Here is a 25,926-nt window from a genome sequence, read left to right on the forward strand (position 1 = left end):
GAAGATACATCATTGCATGAATGCATGGACATATCAGATTCAACAGCTCAGAAGTGTTTGTTTCCAATGAGTGAATCAGAAGGGAAAGCTGGCAGTGAATTGATTTTGCAACCTTGCAACAAAAGAAAGGATCTTGATGCTATAGCTGATGAAGATGTACTCCCAGTAATTAAGGATGGCAAGTTGGTGGGGATATTAGAAACTAAAGATAACTCATTGCATAAGTGTTGGCACCTCCCTGGAGATAGTATAAATCCGAGTGAAGAACAAATCTTGTCAGATTTGATGGGTACGGATTGTTTGTCCAACTTATTGAGCGAGAATGGATTAAAAGAAGGGAAATGTGATGGCAGATTGATTTCACAACCTTCTACTAAGAAACGGAAGGGAGTCGAAGCTATAGCTGATGACGGTGCTGTGGAACATGTGAAGAGTGATTCATCGCAGGGGATCGGTAGCAATTTGAACAATCAGCCATTTGGACTTGAAGAGTTTTTTAACCTGTTTTTGCACCAGTCTTAAGAGTCGGAGATGAATAGGTAGGGGGTGGCTGGATATGTGTAAGCTGGAGAGGTAGTGTAGACAAACCCCACCGTATATCTGAAGCAAGGTCTGTTCTTCACCCTGTAAATATTAATATGACTATAACAGTTTTTATGTTTTCGTCGTAACTACTAACTTACATATCTTTGAACTTGTTTACATGCCAACATATTTGGTCATCTTATTGTGAATTTCTGAGTGCAGTGTAATACCTCTGCACTAATTTATCATCTTCGCCAATTACGATCATTTTGTAATTTTCTTCATCCATAGCAAATTGAATTGTTCATAACAAAATCCAATTAAAAGATATACACTTGTACTGCTAATAACGATAAACAGATCAAAATATGCAAGCAGAAGAACACAACCCAAACTTTACTTTTGCCGCTAATGGAAGCACATGAATCTGCTAAGAGTGCTATCTTGCATTTCACGGAACAACCTCTCTTTTGATCCCTCCGCTACAACTATAGACTTCAAAGACGGGCATGCAAGCGCTAGCTCTTCCAAATCACATCCAACTACAGATGTGTGAGTACCTCGTAGATCAATCACTTGCAAGCATTTGTGACCCAAAAATGCACGGATACCATCTCCGGTCACGAATTCATTATGCCTCAATTCAAGCGTCTCCAAGTTGAGGCAATTCTTGGCAAGCGCAACAATGGTGGTGTCTGTCACTTTAGGTCCAGAAACAAGGTTCAATTTCTTGAGGGTTCCGATTGCGGAGATCGCAACACCTCCAACGTCAGTTACTCGTTTACAAAAAGCCAAACTTAGCTCTTCCAAGACACACATCTTCCGCAAGAGCGAGACCCCTGAATCACTGATATAGCGACACCCCTCAAGGACCAATTCCTTTATGGTGTTTGAGCAAGAGCCGTCTGTCAAAAATCCCAATCCACAATCCGTAATTCTAGAGCGTTCCAAATTCAAAACCGTAATGGAACAACTTGAGGACCCAATTGCTTTGAAAAGGGTTGTGTCATAAACATTCAAACAGTTCCCCAAATCCAAATGCTTCAAGTTATTCCCGAAAGGTTCGAACGACGCAGTTGTTGTGTCACGCCCATCCCATAAGCGCCTCCCACGAAGCGAAACCTTGGATAATCCGGGACCCCTATTTGCGAGTGTGCATAGACCTTGTGTCATAACTGTTGCAGGTGAAAGACACGGTGCTGTGAGGTCGAGGACCTCTAGTTTGGGACATCCTTGGGCTAATAATTCGAGGTTGTCGTTGCTTATAGACTTTGGTGTTTGGAACGTGACCAAGTTTGGAAATCTATGTAATAATGCAGGAAGAATATCGAGGTCAAGAACACGAATTGATGACCGGTTCTGACTCTCCACTTGCCACCATTGCTTGCAGACCTGAGAGACTGATTTTCTATCGTCTGAGTCCTTGATCCAGTTCAAAATTAAGGCTAGTTCATCGTCACATAGGGCATTCATATTTTTGTTTTGTTTCTGCACAAAACAACACGTACACTGGAAGTATGTCACGAAATAGAGATTACAACTGAGGAGAAGGAGAATTTTCTTATCAATTTATAGACACTTGGAGTTGGTAGGATACAACAAGGAATCCTAATCAAAGACTTTTTATAAAAGCCTAATTCTATTACAAATTAAATTATCCAACGAGGACTAATAATCGATAAGATTTTTTGCGAACATGTGAGTAAGAATTTCTTTCTGATTACACATTAACTTTTCACCCCTCTAATAATATATAACATGTGGTCATTGTAACCTCGTCATAAGCCTAATCCTATTACAAATTAAATTCTTCAACGAGGATTAATAATCGATGAGATTCTTTGCGAACATGTGAGTAAGAATTTCCTTCTGATCATACATTAACTTTTCACATCTCTAATAATATATAACATGTGGTCATTGTAACCTCGTCATTTTAGCTTTCGATTATATAAATGATTTATTACTTTAAAAAAAAATCTATATGGTTTTCAAGCAATACCCATTTGTCAAAAATCTCAATGCACAATCCGTAACACTAAAACATGATTCGAAATTCAAGACGGTAATCAAACAACTTGAGGACCCAATTGCTTTAAAGTTTTCATCACAAAGCAATGCTCTCTATCCCAATTCCAAATGCTTCAAGTTAACCACTATATGTCTGAACGATCTGATTGAATCCCTTGGATTCTTCAAGTCAATAATCTCTATCATGTAATACCTCCCACGAACCAAAATCTTGGATAATTTAGGAGACCTATTTGCTAGTGTGTATAGACATTGTATCCACGCTTCTTTATAGGACCGCATCGGTGCTGTGATGTCGACGACCTCTAATTTGGGACATGTTTGGGTTAATGATTTGAAGTTGGCGTGGCTTATAGACTCGTCGGATGTTTGGAATGTGACTAAGTTTGGAAATCGAGCTAGTATCGAGAGAGTCAGAGAGATGATCGAGTTTGAGAACACGAATGGATGATCGGTTCCGACTCTACTTCCCACCATGCTTACAGACCTGAGAGAATGATTTTCTATCGTCTGGGTCCTTAACCCAGTTCAAGATTAAGCCTAGTTCATCGTTCCATAAAGCACCCACTAGTGTAGTTTGCTTTCTCCCCAAACGACACATATATAGCTCGGTGTAAAGGTGTGTTTGTACTTTGTAGTGTTACTTACCTTATACAACAAGGACTATGAAGCGGTGTATGGTCGATTTAATCCGCCTTAGAGATTGATCAAGCTAGTTCAAGATATTAGAGAGTTGGCGACTAGTTTTGATTTCATTAGCTTTAAACATATCTTTTGTGAAGCTAATTTTGTAGTGGATGTCATTGCTAATATTGATCATTCTAGTGTTGTTCCATTACATTGAGATGATAAGATTTCTAGGAGTCTTGCTTTTTAATATTATAAATTTGGTTTTGGTATTGTAAATTTAGGGTGCCGTTTTAAGTCTAGTCTGAATGAGATTGGGCCTAATTATCAATCTCATCTCATCGACTACAGTGCTAAAATTTGGGCCCAGAAGATGACAAATATGAGTCCTGCCGGTAGTGCACCACGTGTCCAATAAGATACCTGGGTCTTCACGTTTCCCACATTTTGAAACGCAGACATCTCAACCCTCCGCTTCTTCGTCCCCAATGGAAACCCTCTTCTATTTCTTCCCAAATTCCCAGATTTGAAGCACTCAAAATCAAGCCGCGCAGCTCCCAAAAGGTACTCTCTTTCTTTCGCCTTCTCTAATTTCACTTAGTTCACCGTGAATTAGGGCTTATTGTAGAAACGTTTCTGCTTTCTAGGGTTTTTATAAGAGCTGAGCATAGCTCACTGTTTGTACGACGCGTCGTTTTGAATGGCTCGGATAAGGAAGCAGGGGGTTAATTTCTCCGGGGAGGGAGGAGTTGAGAGTGTTGATAGTGATGTAGTGGGTGAGGAGAGGAGTGAGGGTTTTGAAGAGAGAGATGGTGCGGCGAAAGTAGGGCCTGTAGATATGGAGATTGATGAGAAAGGTGGAGGTGAAGAGACAGAGGGTTTGGAGGGGACTCGGGTTGGGGGTAGTGATGTGAATGCTGCAAGTGAGGAAGGGCTGGTTTCGGTGTCGAAGGAGAGTTCTAAGGAGGTTGAAGGTTCACTTTTTAGTGATAAGGATGGAGGCAGAGATGAGGTTTTGAGGGAATGTGTGGATGGGAGTCATTCGATGAGTTTAGAGGTGAAGGCGGATGTGGTAGAGGAGGGAAAGGATGAGAAAGAGGAGGAAGTTGCACGAGTAGATGAGGAAGAGAAGGAAAGAGAACAGGATGTGGAGCGTAGCCAGGTTGAAGAGAAGAGTGTCCATGTTTCAAGTTCTGATGCGGAACACGAGGCGACAGGGTCTGTTGGAGGGATAGCGCAGGACATCCCAGCTGTGGAAGTGAAAGTTACCAGTATCGATGAGTCTGTGCATGATGGAGAGCGGAATGTATGCCCTGGTTCACAGATGGCTACTTGTGGTGGACTAGAAAATCAGACGTTAGAAGTTAATGTGGGAGTAAAGACCGGTGAAGATGAATTGATGCCTGAAAATGTTTCCTCACCAGAGGATTCTGTGAAATCTGAAGATGAGAATAACTTGGTTGATATGGCTATTGATTTGGAACCATATTCTGGAAGTGAAGGGAATGAATCAGATGACATGGATGTTTCTGGTCCCTCAAAACCAGAATTTCAAGCTTTTGATCTAGTATGGGGAAAAGTTAGGAGCCATCCCTGGTGGCCTGGGCAGATATGTAATCCTTCGGATTCATCAGAACAGGCAAAAAAGTATTTTAAGAAGCGCAGTTATCTGATTGCTTATTTTTGGGATTGTACATTTGCTTGGAATGAAGCACCACAAATTAAGCCCTTTTGGGAGAACTTTTCACAAATGGAAAAGCAGAGTAATATGGAGGAATTTCAAAATGCAGTTGCTTGTGCTCTGGATGAAGTCTCAAGACGGGTAGAGTTTGGCTTGGCCTGTTCTTGCATTTCCAAAGAAGTATATGCAAAGCTCAAAACACAGACAATCGTCAATGCTGGAATCAAGGAAGAAGCAACTAGAAGAGATGGTGGTGATAGTTCTCTCGATGCTGCTTCTTTTGATCCCTTGAAACTCATTAAGTTTGCAAAACAAGCTGCCAAGTTGCCATTTGGCAGAGCTGACAAGCTAGAACTTGTTACATCACGGGCCCAATTATCATCTTTCTGTCGTTGGAAGGGTTATTCTCAGCTGCCAGAGTTCAATTTTCTTGGTGGATTGCTGGAGAATGACGCCGACATTTCACTATTGAGAGAAAAGGAGCAAGTTAATGAACTAACAGGAGATGCACTTCCAGTTATTAACGATGATGCATTGGAGAGGAAATCAAAAGGGAAAAACTCCTCATTCTATAAGCGTAAGCACTCTGAAGATAGTTCCAAACCAAGTAAAAAAGGGCAAAACTCCTCACATGTCACTGCTGAGAAGGGTTTGTCTACTCCCATGAGTGGGAATGGATCAGAAAGTAAAGCTGGTTGTAAATTGGTTTCACAATCCTCCAGTAAGAAACGAAAGGCAATTGTTGGTGCTATCTCTGATGACTCTGCGGTGAAACAAAGTAAAAATGCTTCGTTAGTGGATGATTATATTTCTCTACAGAATAAGCAGACTTTTAAAGTTGGAGATAGAATCTGTAGGGTTGCGACCCTGCTAAATGGGTCAAGTCCAATATTTAGGCTTTCCAATGCAGCACCTGCAGATGCTGAAGAGGATGAAGGCAAAGAGAAATCTACATCACAGGCACCACAAACTGAAAGGCTGATTGACATTGAGGATCCTTCTCCTGATGAGATGCTGTCTCACCTCTGCTTGGCCGCCATAAGTCCTAATGAAGGGTACAGCATGATGACATCCTTGATGGCCTGCTTCTCAAAATATAGGAATACTATATGCCTGGAACCTTCTAGTCTAGATGAGGATCAATTGCCTTTGGGACAAATATTTGGTAGCAAGCGTGGTAAGAAATCAACCAAGACTTCGAAAAAATCAATTAAACCGTGCAAATCTGAAAAATCTGAGTTGGAGCTGGTCAAAGACTTTCCTTCTGATAAGGTAGTGAAGAGTCAAAATGAAAATGGAAAGTTATTACATGGAGCTGCAAGCGACAAAGATACCTGTGTTGTAGTGTCACAATCAAGTCTGGATTCTGAAGCACAGAAGCCAGCATTTGACAATGAAAATGGAGAGTTGGTACATGGAGCTGCTACCAGCGACAAAGATACCTGTGTTATGGTGTCACAATCAAGTCTTTATTTGGAAGCACAGAAGCCAGCTTGTGACAATAAAAATGGAGAGTTGGTGCATGGAGCTGCTACCAGCGATAAGGATAATTCCACTGTTGAATCACAAGCAAGTATTGAGTTAAATCCCAATTTGGATTCTGAACAGAACATTGCTTGTGGAGATCTTGATTCAAAGGCAACCAATCCAGCTCTGGACGATGAAAAAGAAGCATTAGCACGTGAGTCCATCTCTGTTGTTGAGTTGTCAGCAGATCCCAAAGTGAATCCCAATTTGGATTTTGAACAGGAAAATACAGGCGGTGATACTGGTTCGGAAGCAGCTAAGGTAGCTCTTGACAATGAAAGTGGAGCGTTGGTTGCTGGAGCTCTAAGTAATAAAGATGGTTCCGCTAAGGAATTGCAAGAAAGTCTTGAGTTTAATCCCAATATGGACTCTGTGCTAAAATTTCCTGATGGAGATCATGATTCAGAAGCAGTGAAGCCAGCTCCCCAAAGTGAGAGTTGTGAGGAAGATTCTCCTGCAGCTTTGATCTTGAACTTTTCAGACTCGGAGTCTCTTCCCTCGGAAGAATATCTGAACAAGATTTTTAGTGGCTTTGGTCCTTTAAATGAATCGCAAACCGAATTGCTGAAGAAGACTAACCGGGCTAAAGTGGTTTTCAAGCGGCGTTCGGACGCTCAAAAAGCTTTCAGCAGTGCCGGGAAATACAGTACATTTGGACCTTCACTTGAAAGTTATCGGCTCAAGTACCCGCTATCACCAAGTAAAGCTTCTCCTTCTCCTTCTCCAAAGGTGGCAAAGCAAGGGGATGAATCTGTAGAGGGTGATACAGCTAGGAGACTTTGATAAGTTGAGAGTTTCACAGGTTGCTATTAGTTTTTTCTATAACCAGGTTTACAAGCAATAGAAAATGGGTAGTTGCCTTGATATTTTTATGGAAATTGTTAGGAACAAGATTAACAAGTATATGTACATTCATGTAGTTTGTTTCTTAATCAGCTGAGAGATGTGAGAGCCAAGAACTCCATTATGATTTAGTCTAGTGCCATAATACAGTTCATTTCTTAACTGGCTGCAAGAGTAGTACTCAGAACTCCATTTTCAGTTACTCTAGTGCAATAGGATGCTTCAAATTCTTGTGCTTTTTTAGTTTTGGCTTCGATAATATCTGTGGGTTGTGCATTCTTGTTGAATTTTCTTGTCAATAGAAACAATGCAGAGAAAACTATGGATAGCTGGATAGCCTGGATTTGGTGTTGGGTTTAGTTCTGATGGTTTATACTTTATATCACAACTGGGGCACTGCTAATGCATATGCATATTGTGTCAGTACTAAACTCCTCCATAGACGACAGTTTCTCTTCAATGGCTTCTTCCTAAACTCCTCTGCTCTGTGCGTTGAATACATATCCAGAATGATGTTGTTTCGTTAATTGAGATGTAGGATGTTTAGGGGTTTAGGCTTAATGTCCTCTCTTTATATTTGACAGTTTTATTAATCAAGGTGTGAGTTGCACCAACCCTTTCTTTCAGAAAAATGTAGGATATTATGACTAGCCCTTGTGTTAACAACCGATCTAGAATCCGAAAATACTGTTGCGAAGTTGTGGTTGCAGTTTTTGATGGATGAATTTACCTAGAGTATATATTAATGGAATCGTTTCCTACTTTCCTAGTAGTTATAAACTAGGAAAAAATTCAGTTTAATACCTTGAACTTTGGTGTTAAAATCAGTTCAATCTCTTGTTTCAAAAATCCATCTTCTTAGTCTCTTAACTCTCAAATGACTACACTTTAGTCCAAATTTTGATGTTGGTTCCGAAAATGACGTCAAGTGCTGAGATGGAGCCGACAAAAAGGGCCCACGTAGTAATGCTGGCTCTTAATTTGTACGAAATGACGAAATTTAGGGTCCGGTGTTGTTAATGTGTGGAAGTTTGGATTCAGTTTGATTTTTTTTTAAGAAGAGATTCGTTTTGGATTGTATCTGTGTATTTTTTTTTTAAATAAGTTGAATTTTGGATGAAAACCATATTAAATTGTTCATTATGCCCTTTCTCAAAATTTAAAGATTGATATGTGGGCCCTTCTTGTCGGCTCCATGTCAGCACCTGACATCATTTTCGGAGCCAACATCAAAATTTAGACTAAAGTGTAGTCATTTGAGTGTTAAGAGACTAAAAAGATGGATTTTCGAAACGAGAGACTGAACTGATTTTAACATCAAAGTTCAAGGTGCTAAACTGAATTTTTCTCTATAAACTAAAGTGGAAATAATACACGCATTATCAACTTTTGAGTTACTTACTTTTCTACCATGTTTTGTAGTATTGTGTTGATTTAGGTGTTATCAAGAAGTTCGCTTGGAAAAATGAAAATAAAATAAAAAGATACAACACCATATTGGTAACCTTTTAATGAATGATAAAACAATAACTAACTCTAAAATCATACGAAATCCTGATTGATGTTGATGACTTTCACTTCATTTTCATCACTATCCAAAAAATGGCTCTAGAAATCGTTATCCTAATCGGTTGCTTAACCACCAACACGTATTAGCGGACTTGCAATTCTTATCCCCACAACCCAATCAACAACTTCAATTTTTGTTTTTTTTTTAAAGAATCATACTTTATACAGTTGCCGTGTTGGAGATTATGTAATAATATCCAATATGAATGAAAATAAAATTACTCATGATCTTTCCATTTGAAAGGGTGTGTCTTTCCAATAGGTGTCTTTAGAAAATAGTTGATCTCTTTAAAGAGATAAGTGAACGCACATGTTGGTTCATTTGGGGTTCTTTATAAACCCATAATCACATCTCCTCAAGATAATGAAGTTGGTGACGACTATCATCCATAAGTTCTTTTACATTTTTTCTACAAATATTCTTCGAGTCAAGAGAGTATAGTATAATATACAATATATGGTTCGCTAGAGTCCAAAATTGCGGTGTTTTTATTTTGGATCATCAATTGTTGTATTCTACAAGACGGACGCCTATCAAACTACAAACACAAGGGTAGGGGCGAAATCTGTCTTTAGTCAAATGCATTTATGCATGCCTCAATCTGAAAATATCAAGTCAGTTATTTTTTTTTTTGTACTTCTTTTATAAGATTCATACACTATTTCACTCGTATATTAAGATTGATTCACTACTTACAATACTAGATGTATATACTTACAATCTTAGATTTATATAGTTATGTTTCTTATATTCTTTTTTAAAATTTCTATCATATTTATAATCAATGCCGAACAACCTCTAAATTTGTTTCTTCTACACGTTCAAGCTCTTTTATTTACTTTATTTATTTATTTTGGCAATAGAAGAGCTTGGTCTGAGCAAAGTACACACGAGACGCTCCCACTCCACATGGCCGTGCGCTTTTTGCCCTTTCTAGTATTTTCCATTTTCCATTAATTCATGTTCCAATTGAGATTTTTGAACCGCCGCTTCTCACTAATTCAAACACACTCTCATCTCATCTCCACACCAAAAAAAGACCTACGCGTCCAAACTCCGATCCGATCTCCGATATGGAAGATTCCGAGTTGCTCAACAAGCCCAGACGCCTCAGCCTCATCGACGTTTCTTGCGAGGACGATTCCCTCATCGACTCCTTCACCGGAGACTTCAAGTTCTCAGGTGAGGCGCTCTTTTCTCTTTCTTTAACTCTCTTAGGTTTTCCGATCAGTTCTTCTTGATTCTAAAAGCTTATTGATCTTGCTTGCCTGCGATTACAGCTCGGATAAATGCTTTGATTTGTTTCTTGAAGTTCAAATTCAATTGAAATCTTGTTGCTTTAGTCATTTCCGATATCGAAATTTGGGGCTGTTTTGGATACCGGTTAGGCTTATGGAGTTTTGATACTAATTTTACTGAAAAGAGTGATCTTGATTTGTTCTTGTTTGCTTGGTACAGCTTTTGGTGCTGAATTTGACCATGAAAGCTTAATTTGTTATTGTTTTTTCTTATCTGAGTCTATTTTCGATAATTAGAACACTAAATTCTAAAATTCTGGTTCGATTACTGGAGGATAAGGTCTTTACTTAAGTTATGATTTATGCATTGGTCTCCTTGTTATCTGATATTTGTTAGTTATTGGTTTGGTTTTTGTCGCAATTTTATTGAATCTTTTTGTAATGTGGTATGTACTCTGTTCAGATGACCAAGTCAACCGAAGTCTTGAGTTGTTTGGGGGCGCTGCTGCTAACAAGTTAGATGCGGTTCCGGAAAACCTTGAGCTCAATGAACAAGTTATTCAACCTTCGGAGTCGCTGGAACCAGTCATGACAAAGAAGAGGGGGAAGTATAACTTGCGTGAAAGTATAGCTTGGAACAGTGCTTTTCTCACTGGTCCAGGTAGGTTTAGTGTTTGGAAGTTTATTAAGTAATGTCGTTTGGTTATTCCGGTCTTGTGCATTCAGATTCTCAGTAGGGGGTACTATTTTGTGAGTCAGGTGTTCTTGATGCTGAGGAGCTGTCAAGCATGATTGATGGAGATAAGAGTGAAACAAGGATGTTACCTGGGATTCAGGAAGAAATTTACAGGTCCACTGATACAATCTCCACCTTAGAAAGTGATACTTTGACGCTCGAAAGTGTTGAGGCCAATTTGTTTGAAGATGTAAGAGCTTCAATCCAGAGATCTAGCAATGCATCAAAAGAAGCGGATGAAAATATTAAAGTGGGTTCAGGAGTTGTTGAAGAAGACAGGAGTACCTGTGGTAAGCAGAATTCTGTGACTCATATTTGGCATATAAATAAACAGATTGTTCACTTTGTCCAGTTGTTATGCCGGACAACAGTGTATTTGGTCTCTATTTGAGTTTCTTATTTTTTTCTCTCTCTAGAAGCGTATTGGTAGTCTGAGTATTAAACATCAATAGTCTTTACTGAAGAAGCATAAATAAATTAGAAACCTTGACAGGTCTAATATCAAATGATTTACTTTGCAGATGTACTTTTTGAACTGACACAGCCTTGTTTCTTTTCAGCTTCAAAGGGGCTGGATTTTGCTTCTCAAGATAAGGTATGTTTAGTTTATACCAGGAATCTCTAATTGTCATGATACGATCATAAGAGATAATGTTCTATACTTCAGGCAAGGCGTAGGCCTGCTTTCAAGAAGACAAGCATTGATGTACAGAAACCAGGGATATTGAAACAGCAGGCTTCTAGATGCCCACAAGTATCACAGGTATGTAACAATAATATGTTCTCAACTGCATTACTTGTATGAAACATTCAAAACTGGATCATATGCCACTGGGATGTCTCTATATATAATCCATCAAAAGATATAAATTGAAATTGATTGATTTAGCCTACTTAGAAATCACTTCATTTATTTCGATGAAGAGTTTCATTGATGATCTTTGACCCTTGGTGCTGATTACCAACTGGCAAACATTATGAAAGTAGACCTATATATATTGTAATTGATACAACTCTTATATTTTTTGAAATGAAGTCTGTTTCCACAAGTGGAGGGTCAAGCAAATCTTTTTTGAAGCGACCAAAGGTATTAGGGAATCCTAATCCTAGCTCAGCAGCTTTAACCAAGAGAGCTTCTACGGGTGGTGCCCTTGTCAAAGTTGAAAAGGATACTGTCAAAAGCACAACTGGTAAGCTGAACCTCCTTTTGGTCGTATCTATGTATCTACATACCTCAAAGGTATATAGCTGTATATCTCAGTTATCAGTCTCTTATCCTGATTTGAGTAGGGCCATTTGACCACTGCAGGTAGAGGGGCTCCAGTGTCAAAAGCACCATTAAGTTCCCGAATTGTGCCCCAGCCCAGACCATCAACTAAGAGTTCCCACTTGGGTGCTTCTCCTGCAACCAGGAGAGAAGTAACTTCTTCCTCAATTGATAGTTCTGGCAGTACTGCATCCAGCAGCATTAGTAAATCTCCCTTCAACTCCAGAAGAAAAACTGATTCACCATCCTCTGGTTCAACCTTCAAAACATCACCTCGAATTGAACCGAGGAATAAAAGTCAGTCTGGGAAACCTCATCTCTCGTCTAATATGATTCCTGTGACCAAGCTGCTCTCTAACATATCACCTGCCGCCTCTGTCAGTGAATGGTCCTCAGAGTCATCAAGAGCTAGCCTCGACACGATCTCTCTTAAAAGTGGCTCTGTAGATTTTGACGCACCTCTGATCTTGGATTTGCAGAACCATGGTAAGGATCTAAGCACAGTTGGACATGAGACTCAGGCAACTGGACTGCTCCGTAGATCCGTGGTGAATGCCCCTATGGAGAGAAATGGTGCACCTCCTCCAACTTCTAAACCTTCTGGACTGCGATTGCCATCACCAAAAATTGGTTTCTTTGATGGGGTTCGTATGCCCTTTCTCTGTTGTTCTTACTCAAAACTCTAGGCTAAGTAACTTGAAATGAACATTTTGTTTGAAATCACATTTTTTATTTTCTAATCCTTTCTCTTGTAAATAAACATTTTTGTGTTTCTACTTCGTGTAGGTGAAGTCAGCTGGATCCACTCCCAATGGAAGTAAGCAACCTCATCCTCTTGTTCCTAGTAGTTCGCCTAAATATGGGACAAGAACTGTTAGCTTGAGTGGGGGCCAAAGCAAGGGAAAGCTGGGAAAACTTCAACCTGCTAGAACTGTGATGAAGGAAGGCAGTAAAAAACCCGATACTCAACAGACGGCTTCTAATATGAAACCTACATCTTCAGTGCCTGTTCAGCATTCATTAAATGCTGCAAAGAAAATCCTGACTCCTTCAAGGAAGAGCATATCTCCCAAAGTTGATAGTAAAGTACATCCTAAATCTGGCACAGAAAATCAGTTGAAGGATGAGAAAAAGGGAACTGAAGAACATAGAATTGACATCAAGGAGCAACAGAACGGTTTTGCAGAGAAGAAAACTATCACTGCTATTTCAGAAGATCAAGTGAATCCAGGACTGAAGGGTAGTCCTGTAAAGGCTGCAAAAGTCACACCTATTGCAGAGAAGAAAACTATCACTGCTATTTCAGAAGATCAAGTGAATCCAGGACTGAAGGGTAGTCCTGTAAAGGCTGCAAAAGTCACTCCTATCGATGGAGAGTCTACTAGTCTTTGTGAGTCAATCTCCACTTCTGATGCTGACGTAATAATTGCTTTTGAGGAAGTAGGCAAAGTTGCAGCATTGGAACCGCAAAGTGTGAAGCACGATTCTGATAGCTTGAATGTCTTCAAGGAGAGGAAAGAATCGCAAATTGAAGAGCAGGTTCATGACTTGAGCAGACAAGTTGGAGCTTTGGACATCAGCACAGAGGCTCAGCAAATGCTTGTTGGTGAGTCTCTTTCCTCTACTCAATTTCAGCAGTGAAGATATAGCCATGGAGTAGTGCAAATGTGCAGAAGCTATAAATTACTTATATAGGATTCAGATGGATGAAGTCCTTCCATAAAATTTCCAGATGTTGATGTTACCATCTTGTCTCCTGATGGAGCATGGTTAATGGCATGCATGAAGTTGGACTTGTTGCATAGTGTCTTGTAGGGCTTTGCAATTGGACCTGTACCCCCATTTTTAGTGTAAATTATGATTTAGTGCATATAATTCAAAAATGCCCTGTAACAGGAAATTAATGGTTTTGTGTTATTAGTTATTACTCTATTAAGACACCGAGGTCTCATTATTGTTGTGGATGTCTCATCTGTATGTCACAGAATTTTAATTCTACTTAATCCTTTGAGCACGTATGTAGGTTTTGTGTTATTAGTTATTACTCTATTAAGACACCGAGGTCTCGTCTCATTATTGTTGTGGATGTCTCATCTGTATGTCACAGAATTTTAATTGTACTTAATCCTTTGAGCACGTATATAGGTCTTGCCTATTGGGATGTCAATGCATATCTCACATGTATGATGAAATGTTGTTATAGTGTCATATATTATGAGCCTCCATGGTGATATGCGGAAGCACTTGCTGACTCGAGTGACTCGAGTCTGAAACATCACCCTTGTGACTTGTACTTTCATATGCAATTACGAATTCATGGTACTTAAACTCAGTTTATGATTGAATGGTTGTTGACTTAAGAATTGCAGTCTATAATTGATTTTAGGCCCTTTATGTGGTTGTTTGTATTTTAAACCTGCTTGATGCTTGGATCAAAGATATAACAAGAAAATGTGAACGCACTATGGCCCCCAATAGCTGGAAATCCTATCTTTTATCTTTTTTGGTAGGTAAATCCAAAAGCATTGAAAAATTGAAAAAAAAAATAGAGATTTGTTAATTTTTAAATAAATCTTTACTGGTAAGAAGTTGACAGATTTAGAAATTGATAAGCAAAATTGACAAATTTATCAATTCAGGAGAGATAATTTGTCAATGAATAGCTCAGTTTTCTCTAATAGCTACTCTGTTGGAACACAACTCTCAGAATTATCGATAAATATAACTTTCATCCAAATTTTGTGAACTATTTTATCAAATTGGTGGAGATACTCTAAGCAATCGGCAACACACTACTGATAGTCCAACCTTATTTATAACGCCTGTTCTAGTTCTCTTCAACTCTTCATATTCTGCTCTTTGTCTCAACTGTCGACTCTCTTGAGCAGAAATCCATGGCTGAAATTCTTACTTTTGGTGCTCAAGAATTGCTGAAGAAAGTGGCTTCACTTGCTGCTCAAGAGTTTAGTCTTGTATGGGGATTTAAAGAAGAATTAACAAAGCTGCGTGGGTCGCTAAACATGCTTGAAGCTGTGCTACGAGATGCGGAACATCCACGACAAGATCAGGGTCATGCTGTGAAGCTCTGGTTGGAGAAGCTTGAGGACATAGCTCATCTTGCTGATGATCTATTGGATGACTATGGATATGAGCTTCTTCGGCGTAAGGTTGAACTGCAAAACCAGATGAAGAAAAAGGTAATGAACATCTTGTCTCTTGCCAATCCTGTTGTGTTTCGTGGTAAAATGGCACATAAAATTAAGAAGATCAACACCTCTCTGGATGAGCTGAAAAAAGATGCAAGTACTATTGGGTTAGTTGCTAAGTCCTCATTAGAGTCAACAATCTCCCATGATAGAAGAATAGATAGGGAAACCTACTCTGAATTCAAAAAAGATGAAAACAATATCGTTGGAAGGAAGGATATTGTGGAAGATGTAGTGAAAGCCCTGACCAACTTAAACAACTATCAAGGACATGATCTTTCCGTTATGGCCATCGTGGGAATGGGGGGACTTGGAAAGACCACTTTGGCTAAAGCTGTATATAATGATGGTAAGATACAGCAACACTTCCAAGAACAACTGTGGGTTTGTGTATCTACCTCTTTCGAAGTCAACTTTATTTTAAAGAGGATCTTAGAGTCTCTTAAACCTGAGCACGCTGCAGTCGAAGCTAGAGATGCAATATGTAAAAACCTCAAAAAAGAAATGAAAGATAAAAGGTATCTTCTTGTGCTCGATGATGTTTGGAACGAAGATGCACATAAATGGGAAGAGTTGATCGGTTGTTTGGAAAACGTGAATGATACCCAAGGAAGCAGCATCCTTGTCACTACTCGTAGGGACACAGTTGCAAAACTTGTGGAGACCTTTCCTAGGCGTGATTTAGAGAAACTATCAGACGATGAATGTTGGCTAATATTGAAGGACAGAGCAGTTGGGAGTGCTCCTGTAGTTGAAGATCAAGAGAAAATTGGAAGAGAGATTGCTAAGAAATGTGGAGGTGTGCCACTAGTAGCAAAGGTATGTAAATTTTGTTTCATTTATCAATGAGTTTTAGTTTCATGCTTTCTACATATTCTTATTCAGGCAGAGAAAATTCAATATTTGTGCTTCCATTATCTTTCACTATGACCAGTCACTGTATATTTTGTTACTGTTATACTTTGCCACATTTTAGAAATGTAACTTGCTTTGTCACCAATTTTATTGTAGGTGTTGGGAAACATGATGCGTTGCAAAAAGTTTGGATGGCAATCAATTGTGGACAATGTTATATGGGATGTAACTGGGCAAGAAGATAGAATATTAACAGTCTTGAAATTGAGTTTTGATGAACTGGGATCTCCATGGTTGAAACAATGTTTTGCATACTGCTCAATGTTTATCAAAGATTTTGAATTTGAAAGGGATGACTTGATCCAACAGTGCATGGCTCAAGGATGGCTCGACCCTTTTCCCAACCAAAGTGATCTAGAGATGGAGGATACAGGTAATGAATATTTTAATATTCTATTACAAAACTCATTTTTTCAAGATGTGGAAAGAGATTCCTTTGGTAATATTACTAGATGCAAGATGCATGATCTCGTCCATGATCTTGCTGTACATGTTTCAAAGTCGAAGTACTTGCGCTCCTCATCTTTCAATGGACCAGTCCTTGGTAGGAACTCTCCTGAAGTTAAAGCTCTTCGTGTTTTAAATTTATACAAGACAGATATTCAGGAGTTACCGGATTCAATTGGAAAGTTGAAACACTTGAGGTATTTGAATGTCATGAAAACAAAGATCAAAGCATTTCCCAAATCTTTGGGTCAGCTCTATAATCTTCAGACATTTAAAATGCCTCATCACATTGAAGAATTCCCAAAGCAAATTGCCAATTTGATCAGCTTGCGACATATTTATTTTGGTAAATTTGTGGAATTTCCAGCTGGGGTGTTGGGAAGATTGACTAATCTCCAATCATTACCTTTTGTGAAGATTGGTAAGGAGACAGGTCTTCACATTGGGGAGTTAGGTGGTTTAAACCATCTGAAAGACACCTTATCTATTTATAATCTGGAACATGTAAGAGATAAAGAAGAAGCAGAGAAAGCAAATTTAGTGGAGAAGAAACGTGTGCGCAAGTTAGTGCTCACATGGGAGCTTAGTCGGCCAAGCAACAGTGCTGAGAGTGATGAAGTAGTACTCGAAGTACTGCGACCACATTCTAATCTGGAATTTTTGGAGATTAATGGCTTCATGGGTGTTAAATTACCATCATGGTTAATGCTATCCAACAACTTGAAAGAGATTGAATTAGAGGAATGCCGCAACTGCAAAGGTGTCCCAGTACTTGGTCGTTTGCCCAATCTTGTACATGTGAAGATGGTTGGTATGCAGAACCTGAGGTGTATGGGCTATGAGTTTTATGGTTATGATAACGTTTCTGATGATACAAAGGTTTTGTTTCCTGCATTGAAAACATTAGATATTAGGGAGGCGAGAAACTTACTTGACTGGATGGAAGTGCCGACGGAAAGAGTGAAGGTGTTTCCTTGCCTTGAGGAGTTGACCCTGAGCGGTTGCAACCAATTGAGAAGTGCTCCCAGCCATTTTCCACGTCTGAAAAAGTTGGTGATTCGAGACATGAACAGCGGAGGCAAGGTAATAGCAAGTATTCTAAGCAATGAACTGACCACTCTCACTAATCTAGAGATAATGAAGGTGAGGGAAATTGCTTGTCTGCCGGAAAAATTGTTAGAAAACAACCAGAATCTTTCACATCTGGAGATACGCTATTGTGAGGAGTTAACTTGTATTGCTCCACCCCAATCCCACTGCCGCTCAACTCTTCAGGAACTGACAATTGAGAGGTGCCGTAAGCTGAGGTGTTTACCTGATTATGGGTTCTCTCTCCAGACCTTGCGGATAGAAGAATGCGACATTCTGGAGTGCATCCCAATCTATGACTTTCCGGAGTTATCCTCAATTGTACATCGAAGCGAAGTTATATGCGACATTCAGGAGCACTTCCCATCTCCTCTTCAAGAATTGTACATCTCTAACTGTCCGCAGTTATTCAGTCTACCTGAGGGGCTGCAGTACTGCACCTCTCTTCAACAATTGGAAATATGGTGGTGCCCAAAGATAGAGTCCATCCCAATTCCATCACAAGGCCTCCCATCCCTTTGTCGACTGGTACTTTGGCAGTGTCCTGAATTATCAAGCCTACCCAGCGGGCTAAGCTGCTGCACATCCCTTGGACGATTGACTATCCGGAAGTGTCAAATTTCACAAATTGATCTTCAAATCCTCGTCTCTCTTCAGGAGTTAACAATAGGAGAGTGCCCTAATCTAGAAACTATTTCAAGTTTCGACAAGCTCACATCCCTCCGTGACTTGGAGATTGTTAGTTGTTCCAGATTGAAAAGTCTACCCAGTGGGTTAGCAATGGCATCCCCACACGTATTCACCCGTCTCAAGACCTTGGAAATTGGTCCGTTTTGGAGGGAGCTGGATTCATTCCCTGCTTTTCAGGTTCTACCACAGCTTGAAAGATTATCTATCTACGGGTGGCCTAAGCTCAAGTCTCTGCCTCAACAAATTCAACACTTGACGTCTTTGTCCTTTTTGTGGATACATTCCTTTGAGGGAGTGGAGGCCATTCCAGAATGGTTGGGAAACCTTGCATCTCTTGAATTCCTCTCTTTTCGGAATTGCAAGAATCTGATGTTTCTGCCTTCCGTCCAAGCTATGCGCTGCCTCACCAAACTAGAGACGCTATCCATCCACAATTGTCCCCTTTTGACGGAAAGATGCACCAAGGAGAGCGGCCCAGAGTGGCCTAAGATTTCTCATATTCGACTAATTGAAGGTAACTCCTTTTCTTTTCTTATTGTCAAGTTGTATGCCCCTATTTACAAAAGTCATTGTTGATGTCAAAATCTTGTAACTCTAGTCAGTCACTTCTAAAGGTACGAGTTTTGTTTCTGAAGCATCTCTAAAGAAATTAAAACGTCTGTACCCTTATCTCTTTTTGGTGTGTCCATAACTTCTTTTTTATTAGTTTGGTGAGACAGGGGCTTGCATGGACTCTATTCTGTCACACTTGAGGACTAAGAGCTGCCTGCTGGTATGAGTCAAGTTGAAATTGCTCCAAGTTTTGCAGTAATGTGTAAGTTACATCACACCTTCTAGTCTCTGCTGATGTTTTTCCCCTATTCTCTCACTAATCTGTCAATTTCGTATCAGCTTACACCTACAAGCATCTAAAGTTCAATATCATCTCTCTGTCAGCATTGCAGGGTTAAGTCCTAATGGAAATCAACAAAGGTCGTTTGATGCTCTTGTGTTGTTGTTATGAGTATTAGAGGAGAGCGTATTCAGCGCACCCGGGTACGCAGCGCACCAGGAAATTTAACGGCGAGTGGGTGGCACGCGCTGTTTATGCAATTGTGGAATTTTTTGTCTGACTTCTTCCTTCCTATCTCCAACACAACGACAACAACCCTTCTAGCCTCCCTTCGTGTTCGTTTTTGTCTCCAGGAGAAAGAGGCGACGCTGAGAAGGAGAGGGAGGCGTTGGAAAGCCTCGCCGGAGACTCGCCGTGAAAAAAAAACCAAAAAGAGATATTAAGGATTCGGCCACCATTCAAGCAAACAAAGACATAGAATTGAACAAGAAGAGAAGAGGAGAGAAACCCTACCCACCGCTGTTACAGTCGTCGTCGGAGCTCGCCGGAAATTGAAGAACACAGTGAACCATCCTTGAATTCGATCTCCATTGAATTGGTTGCATGTCTGATATATGGACTGAGTTTTGTAGAGTAGAAGAAGAGAAAGAGTTTGGTGGTGGTCTCGCCGTCTGGGGTGGCCGGAATAGGGCAGAGGGCGGCGAAGAAGATGGATGCGGCGGAGAGAGAGGAGGAGGAGAGAGACAGACGGGTCAACGCCTGAAATGGGCTTTTGACCGAGGTCAACAGTCTCTTCCCTTTTATAGGGAAATGTACGGCCAAGATTAAAAGGAGGAAAACAATAATTTTTACACAAAAAACGGTTGACTGGCATCGTGGAAGACTATTTTTTTTCGTTTTCGAACCTAAAACTCGTATACATGAGATTTGGGAACGCATGAAAAAAATTGTTAAATTGGCCCTCCAGTGGTTAGGCTCCCCTTAGAACGCCTAGGCGTATTTAGAGTTGACTACTTTTATCGGGAAGCAAACGTTACCGAAAGTTTGTGATTTTTTAACCTATATGTATTTCACTATTCCGGTCACATTTTATTTCATAAGATTTTTTATAATTTTGTCTTTTTAGTATAGTTGGTTCACAATGATGTACAAGTCATATAACCTACTAAACAAGTTATACCGTTTTAGTAGGCACGTGGCGATCCGAGGTCATAAATATGTGAAAATAAAAATTTCACCGTCAGATGTAGACATGGTGATTAAATAGGTCTACTGAAAAAAATCCACCCTATTTCAGAATCATTAGACCCTCCATCAAATCGGTCAACCTAAATTCAACATTATTAATTACACAAAAAACGGTTGACTGGCATCGTGCGAAACCCTATTTTTTTTCATTTTCGAACCTAAAACTCGTATACATGAGATTTAGCAACGCATGAAAAAAAATTGTTAAATTGGCCCTCTGATGGTTAGCCTCCCCTTAGGAGCACTAGGCGTATTTAGAGTTGACTACTTTTATCGGGAAGCAAACGTTACCGAAAGTTTGTGATTTTTTAACCCTATAGGTATTTCACTATTCCGGTCACATCCTATTTCATAAGATTTTTCAAAATTTTGTCTCTTTAGTATAGTTGATTCATAATGATATACAAGTCATATAACCTACTAAACAAATTATACCGTTTTAGTACGCATGTGGCGATTCGAGGTCATAAATATGTGAAAATAAAAATTTCACCGTCAGATGTAGACATGGTGATTAAATAGGTATACTGAAAAAAAAAATCCACTCTGTTTCAGATTCGTTAGACTCCCTATCGAACCGGTCAACTTAAACTAAACATCTATTTTTTACATAGAAAAACAATTGACTGGCATCGTGTGAAACCCTTGTTTTTTTCGTTTTCGAACCTAAAACTCGTATACATGAGATTTAGCAACACATGAAAAAAAATTGTTAAATTGGCCCTCCGGTGGTTAGGCTCCCATTAGGAGCGCCTAAATGTATTTAGAGTTGACTGCTTTTATCGGGAAGCAAACATTACCGAAAGTTTGTGATTTTTTAACCCTATATGTATTTCACTATTTCGGTCACATCCTATTTCACAAGATTTTTAAAAATTTTGTCTTTTCAGTATAGTTGGTTCACAATGATGTACAAGTCATATAACCTAGCTATTAAATAAGTTATACTGATTTAGTAGGCACGTGGCGATTCGAGCTTATAAATATGTGAAAATAAAAATTTCACCGTCAGATGTAGACATGGTGATTAAATAGGTCTAACTAAAAAAAAATCACCCTGTTTCGGATTCGTTAGGCCACCCATCAAATTGATCAACTTTAATTCAACTTTATTTTTTACACGGAACATGGTTGACCGACATCGTGTGTAGTTTGGCATAATTGAGATCAACAAACACAAATTCAAGTGTTTGGATTTAACAATAATAATAATAAGGATAATAATGAAATAGCCTCATTATCTCCTTCTTTTCCTTTCAATTTTTTTTCTTTTTCGATGAAGTCCTTCTGCTCTTCTCACCCGAATTGAATGTTGTCTTCCCAATTTATTGCATAACCTCAAATCCCTTCCCAAACCCAAAACCAAATCCAGCTCTCTTTCCCTTCCTCCATCGACCGCCAAAACCACCTCTGTAAATTCGCCGCCTCATTCTCCGACCACCACGTCCACGTCCACCTCGGTCAAAAGCCTATCTCGAGAGTTAACCCGTTTCTCTCTCTCCTCCTCCTCTCTCTCTCTCTCTCTCCGCGGCACTTCGCCAGATTCCGGCCACCCCAGACGGCGAGACCACCACCAAACTCTTTCTCTTATTCTACTCTACAAAACCCAGTCCATATATCACACATGCAACCCAATTCAATGGAGATCAAATTCAAGGCTGCTTCACTGTGTTCTTCATTTTCAGGCGAGTGAAGAACAACGTTGGGTAGGGTTTCTCTCCCCTTCTCTTCTTCTTCTTCTTCTTCTTCAATTCTCTGTCTTTGTTTCCTTGAGTCGAGCCCGAATCCTTAATACCTCTTTTCTGCCTTTTCTGGATTTTTTCACGGCGAGTCTCCGACGAGGCTTTCCAGCGCCTCCATCTCCTTCCCGACGTCGCCTTTTTCTCCTGGAGACAAAAACGAACACAAAGGGAGGCTAGAAGGGCTGCTGTCGTTGTGTTGGAGGAAACCCGAACCCAGAATCCGGCAAGGAAGGGCCTGCATCATCGGCGATGGTGTTTGGCGCCAAACCAGAAAAGTCATTATGAGGACTGCATTGAAGATGGATGCACACCCCTTCTCTTCCCTTTCTCCCCCTCACTCGCCTACAAACGTCCTCCAAACGCCCGACTAACGTCCTTGATCCACGCGTCAAAATGGACGGTGGATATTCCGGGTGCGCTTTAGAATTTTAGGTATTAGAGACGCTCTAATTGCTGCAGGTATAAATTCCTCCCTATAAAATCCAAAAAGAAATATTTACTCCAATACTTGAGTCGCGAACATTTTGATTTTTAGCATTTATACTTCTGCAATAACATTTTGTCTTACATTTATCTACTGATGAGAAGTGAGCGAAGCAGGTCATTTAATTGAAGCGCTTGCTCTCAATTCTGTGCAGAAAGAAATGAAAGCAAAGCATATATTGGCCATGATAGACTCAGTAATGTGCTGCTTACAGCAGTTTGGGGAATGTTGATAAGCACATTGTAGGTGGATCTTTATTTCATAGGTAAATGGCCTTCTTACATCTATTTTACTGCAGTCAGAATTCATATTAAAATAACATGCCTTAAAAGGGCTGCTAGTGCTGTATGGCATTATGCACTGCAACTTATTATATAAAATAATTGCAGTTTTTGGACAAATCCAGGACCTGGTGACTCTTCCTTAGTGTCAAGCCTAGCAGTGAAACCTTTGAATTACTCCAAGCTGTTGAATGGAGAACTTTTGATGGCTTGCAGCTTGAAGGTCGGCCCAAATTTTTTGTTCCTGTCTTTGTCAAGACTCAAGGCAGCGACCAATATGTACTCAGACTGGTCCTTGTTAATTTTCAGCAAGACAAGGGGAGTAGGGGACAATATCTTCACCATTTCCGCACCTCATAGTTGCAATGTGGAGCATCCTCACCAGTTCTATTGTACTATAGAACAACTTTTATCGTTCTACAAAGGCTTTTCTCGGGAAATTTCTCTAGCCCTTTTGGACAGATATTGCAAGCATGTGGTTGACAACAGACTTGTAAAGTAAGTCTTTCTTTTCTTCTATTTCTCCTAGATGTACTTGATTATACTCGTTACGCAGTTGTGCTTATCCTTTTCATTTGCATCATACTCATCAGTTTGGGTACTATTTCATGTCATGAAAATGAGTGACAAGAATACTTTGACTCTTTCATCTCTCTCAATAGACATGTTCTCATCTCTGCTCGGTTTACAGTCATTCAATTTTGTTGAATTAAAGATACAAGTTGCAATAATAGGTGTAGAAAAAAAAAAGGATTTGAGTTTCTCAAGTTGTTAAAATAGTCATACATTGTATACCCACCTAGATGCAAACTAGAGTCACCATTGCTGCGCAAATCATATAACTTCTAAATCAATATCTTTTGTTTTCTTCTGATGTGCCATATCTCATTTCTGCGCAGGAAGTGGATATCGGTCATGAGATATTTAGTTTACGGTGGTTTGAGAGATTTGATGGGCACAATATCTATGGATATCCAAATTATCAGAGGTAAACCATGGTCTTCTTATACTTGTCTTACAGCACATCAGCACATGGTTCTGGTTAAGCTGTCATGCATGCTGAAAAGAGATGTTTGCGTTTATGGCAGGCACTCTGCAATTTGTTAGATATTATCTGGTATTGGGAAAATTCAGGACTTGATGATTCTTCCTTACTGCTAAGCCAAGCTGAGCATCAAGTTCCCTTTAAGCAGAAGCAGCTTTCAGTCTAAGCTTCCTAACTGTTGAATGTGGGGATATTCAGCTCCCAAGTTTACTTCTCTTTGCTGTTCAAATTCTTGATGGATGTGATGCTTATGCTCTTGATGAATTCTCATCTGAAGAGAGAAATATGGATTTTGCGGATGCATCAGAAAAGAGCAGAGGAGTAATCAATAACAAAGCTGCCATTGGACAATGGCTTCAGGACTGGGAAGGTATACAAAAGGCTTCAGTTCATTGCTGCTGATTCTGTAGTCATTCATGTGCAGCTTCTATTCTGGCAGTGAGTTCTCCATTTGTTGTAGTACCAGCACACATAAAAATGTCGAGTGTCTTCTTAACTTTAGCTTGGTATGTAAACATGAATAAAGAAGTCAATTTCTCCCCTTATGTATATGATATTAATCATTCTGTCCTCTTGCTGAAGCTTTATATAATGAAGTGGCCAAAAACACATAAGCAAATCATGCCATAGAATTCTTGAACTCATTTACTGTAGCTGAGCGGTTTGACAAAATCAAATTTGATCAATTTGATTACGAATTACAAAATTAAATTTGTTTAGTCACTTTTGATTAACTTATTGTAAACTTGGTCCCAGCCACTTCCTCTCTTTGCCATTGCTTTACGGTGGCGTAACAAGGAAGAAATTGCCAAAAACTTCAACTGCATCAACTGAGAATCCTCCATGTCATTGAGTTGGAGTTTCCTGCTAAACTGCCACCAGAACGTAGAGACAATTTTCTTCAAATCTTTGGCCCTGATGACAAAAGCTTCAACTATTTCTTGAGACACAACACTTATCGTTGAAACAAGCAAGTTCGAAAAGGAGCCAAAATTGAATGCCCACTCTAGAAGTTCTTCCCCATAGAGATCACCCTTCTCAAGGTTGTCAATGATCGAAGAACCACTTGTACTTCCTCCACTCATCTGATCTGTACGAGTTGTGTAGGTCAGTGCGGTGCCTTGCCTGATGAAGAACATCTTCCTGAGTGGTTCCCCCTCTCGAATAATATAGCTGTCTACAGCATAGAACTCCCAGTTGAGATGCTCGGAGATTGCTTTCAACACTTGATCGCCTATTTCTTCAAGCAGTGACACCTTAAAATACACATGTATGTGATTAAGAAGTGATTGATATCGATGTATATATATGGACTTATTGCTAGCAAGCATATTTGTAATTATATATAGAGACAAACTTACATTTTTAAGCAAATCCAGGCAAAGAGGGCACATGACAAGTCTTTTTTGAACTGGGGAGAGAATAGAGACGATATTTTCCACATGAACATCTTGGTTCTCTTCCACTCTATATCGTACAGTTTCCATGATCACCGTCTTCAATTCCTTTGGGACATCAGCATTTTTGGACAACCACAAATCTATGTCTGGAGATATCTTTTGTATCTTCCGGTTGAATTTAAGCTTCTTTGATACCTTCTTGGCCATCTGCCTGTATGTCTATACGTACGTACGTACCATAACAAACTAGTCTGTTTAGTTCATAATACTCTGAACCTCAAGTAACAAAGAACTATCAATATGACAATGCCAGAAAGGGTTTGTCTAAATAAGTTAATGAGTAAATTTTACATATGTACCTCAACACTAAAACTCAAACCAATTTTAATACATACCCGTCTATAACAGGAGAGCCTATTCGGCGCACCCGGGTGCGCGGCGCACCCGTCATCTCCACCGTTTAAGTTTTTTTTTTTTTTGGCGGGTCAAAATGGACGGTGGA

The 25,926-nt window shown here is 39.6% G+C and overlaps 5 protein-coding genes across 5 annotated transcripts; 3 read left to right on the forward strand and 2 right to left on the reverse strand.

Annotated features, from left to right (window-relative positions):
- Positions 1–933: 933 nt before the first annotated feature.
- On the reverse strand, positions 934–1,998 carry LOC101305874 (F-box/LRR-repeat protein 2-like). Its single transcript, XM_004306182.1, has one exon. It carries the CDS (start codon positions 1,996–1,998, stop codon positions 934–936), a length of 1,065 nt encoding a protein of 354 aa, XP_004306230.1.
- Positions 1,999–3,628: 1,630 nt separating this feature from the next.
- On the forward strand, positions 3,629–7,473 carry LOC101301224. Its single transcript, XM_004304350.1, has 2 exons — positions 3,629–3,747; positions 3,831–7,473. Exon 2 carries the CDS (start codon positions 3,884–3,886, stop codon positions 7,172–7,174), a length of 3,291 nt encoding a protein of 1,096 aa, XP_004304398.1. The 5' UTR covers positions 3,629–3,747; positions 3,831–3,883; the 3' UTR covers positions 7,175–7,473.
- Positions 7,474–9,877: 2,404 nt separating this feature from the next.
- On the forward strand, positions 9,878–13,840 carry LOC101306163. The gene is made up of 8 exons (XM_004306183.1): positions 9,878–9,986; positions 10,506–10,703; positions 10,802–11,068; positions 11,339–11,373; positions 11,446–11,541; positions 11,815–11,968; positions 12,088–12,689; positions 12,832–13,840. Exons 1-8 carry the CDS (start codon positions 9,878–9,880, stop codon positions 13,684–13,686), a joined length of 2,316 nt encoding a protein of 771 aa, XP_004306231.1. The 3' UTR covers positions 13,687–13,840.
- Positions 13,841–14,939: 1,099 nt separating this feature from the next.
- On the forward strand, positions 14,940–19,642 carry LOC101306457 (putative disease resistance protein RGA3-like). The gene is made up of 3 exons (XM_004306184.1): positions 14,940–16,070; positions 16,263–18,906; positions 19,578–19,642. Exons 1-3 carry the CDS (start codon positions 14,940–14,942, stop codon positions 19,640–19,642), a joined length of 3,840 nt encoding a protein of 1,279 aa, XP_004306232.1.
- Positions 19,643–24,740: 5,098 nt separating this feature from the next.
- On the reverse strand, positions 24,741–25,731 carry LOC101306748 (cyclic nucleotide-gated ion channel 1-like). The gene is made up of 2 exons (XM_004306185.1): positions 25,386–25,731; positions 24,741–25,280 (listed from the first exon to the last, which is right to left on the reverse strand). Exons 1-2 carry the CDS (start codon positions 25,629–25,631, stop codon positions 24,741–24,743), a joined length of 786 nt encoding a protein of 261 aa, XP_004306233.1. The 5' UTR covers positions 25,632–25,731.
- Between the last annotated feature and the right edge of the window lie 195 nt (positions 25,732–25,926).

This window comes from Fragaria vesca, linkage group LG6 (genome assembly GCF_000184155.1).
Source record: "Fragaria vesca subsp. vesca linkage group LG6, FraVesHawaii_1.0, whole genome shotgun sequence".
Lineage (NCBI taxonomy): Eukaryota > Viridiplantae > Streptophyta > Magnoliopsida > Rosales > Rosaceae > Fragaria > Fragaria vesca.

Excerpts from the sequence above, each read along its gene's own strand:
- LOC101306163 (XM_004306183.1), top strand. The coding sequence starts at position 9,878 with ATGGAAGATTCCGAGTTGCTCAACAAGCCCAGACGCCTCAGCCTCATC. Across the intron at positions 11,069-11,338 it reads AGAAGACAGGAGTACCTGTG|CTTCAAAGGGGCTGGATTTT; the intron begins GTAAGCAGAATT and ends GTTTCTTTTCAG. Across the intron at positions 11,542-11,814 it reads GATGCCCACAAGTATCACAG|TCTGTTTCCACAAGTGGAGG; the intron begins GTATGTAACAAT and ends TTTGAAATGAAG.
- LOC101306748 (XM_004306185.1), bottom strand. The coding sequence starts at position 25,631 with ATGGCCAAGAAGGTATCAAAGAAGCTTAAATTCAACCGGAAGATACAA. Across the intron at positions 25,281-25,385 it reads GCCTGGATTTGCTTAAAAAT|GTGTCACTGCTTGAAGAAAT; the intron begins GTAAGTTTGTCT and ends GTGTATTTTAAG.
- LOC101301224 (XM_004304350.1), top strand. The coding sequence starts at position 3,884 with ATGGCTCGGATAAGGAAGCAGGGGGTTAATTTCTCCGGGGAGGGAGGA.
- LOC101306457 (XM_004306184.1), top strand. The coding sequence starts at position 14,940 with ATGGCTGAAATTCTTACTTTTGGTGCTCAAGAATTGCTGAAGAAAGTG. Across the intron at positions 16,071-16,262 it reads GTGTGCCACTAGTAGCAAAG|GTGTTGGGAAACATGATGCG; the intron begins GTATGTAAATTT and ends ATTTTATTGTAG. Across the intron at positions 18,907-19,577 it reads TCATATTCGACTAATTGAAG|GAGAAAGAGGCGACGCTGAG; the intron begins GTAACTCCTTTT and ends TTTTGTCTCCAG.
- LOC101305874 (XM_004306182.1), bottom strand. The coding sequence starts at position 1,998 with ATGAATGCCCTATGTGACGATGAACTAGCCTTAATTTTGAACTGGATC.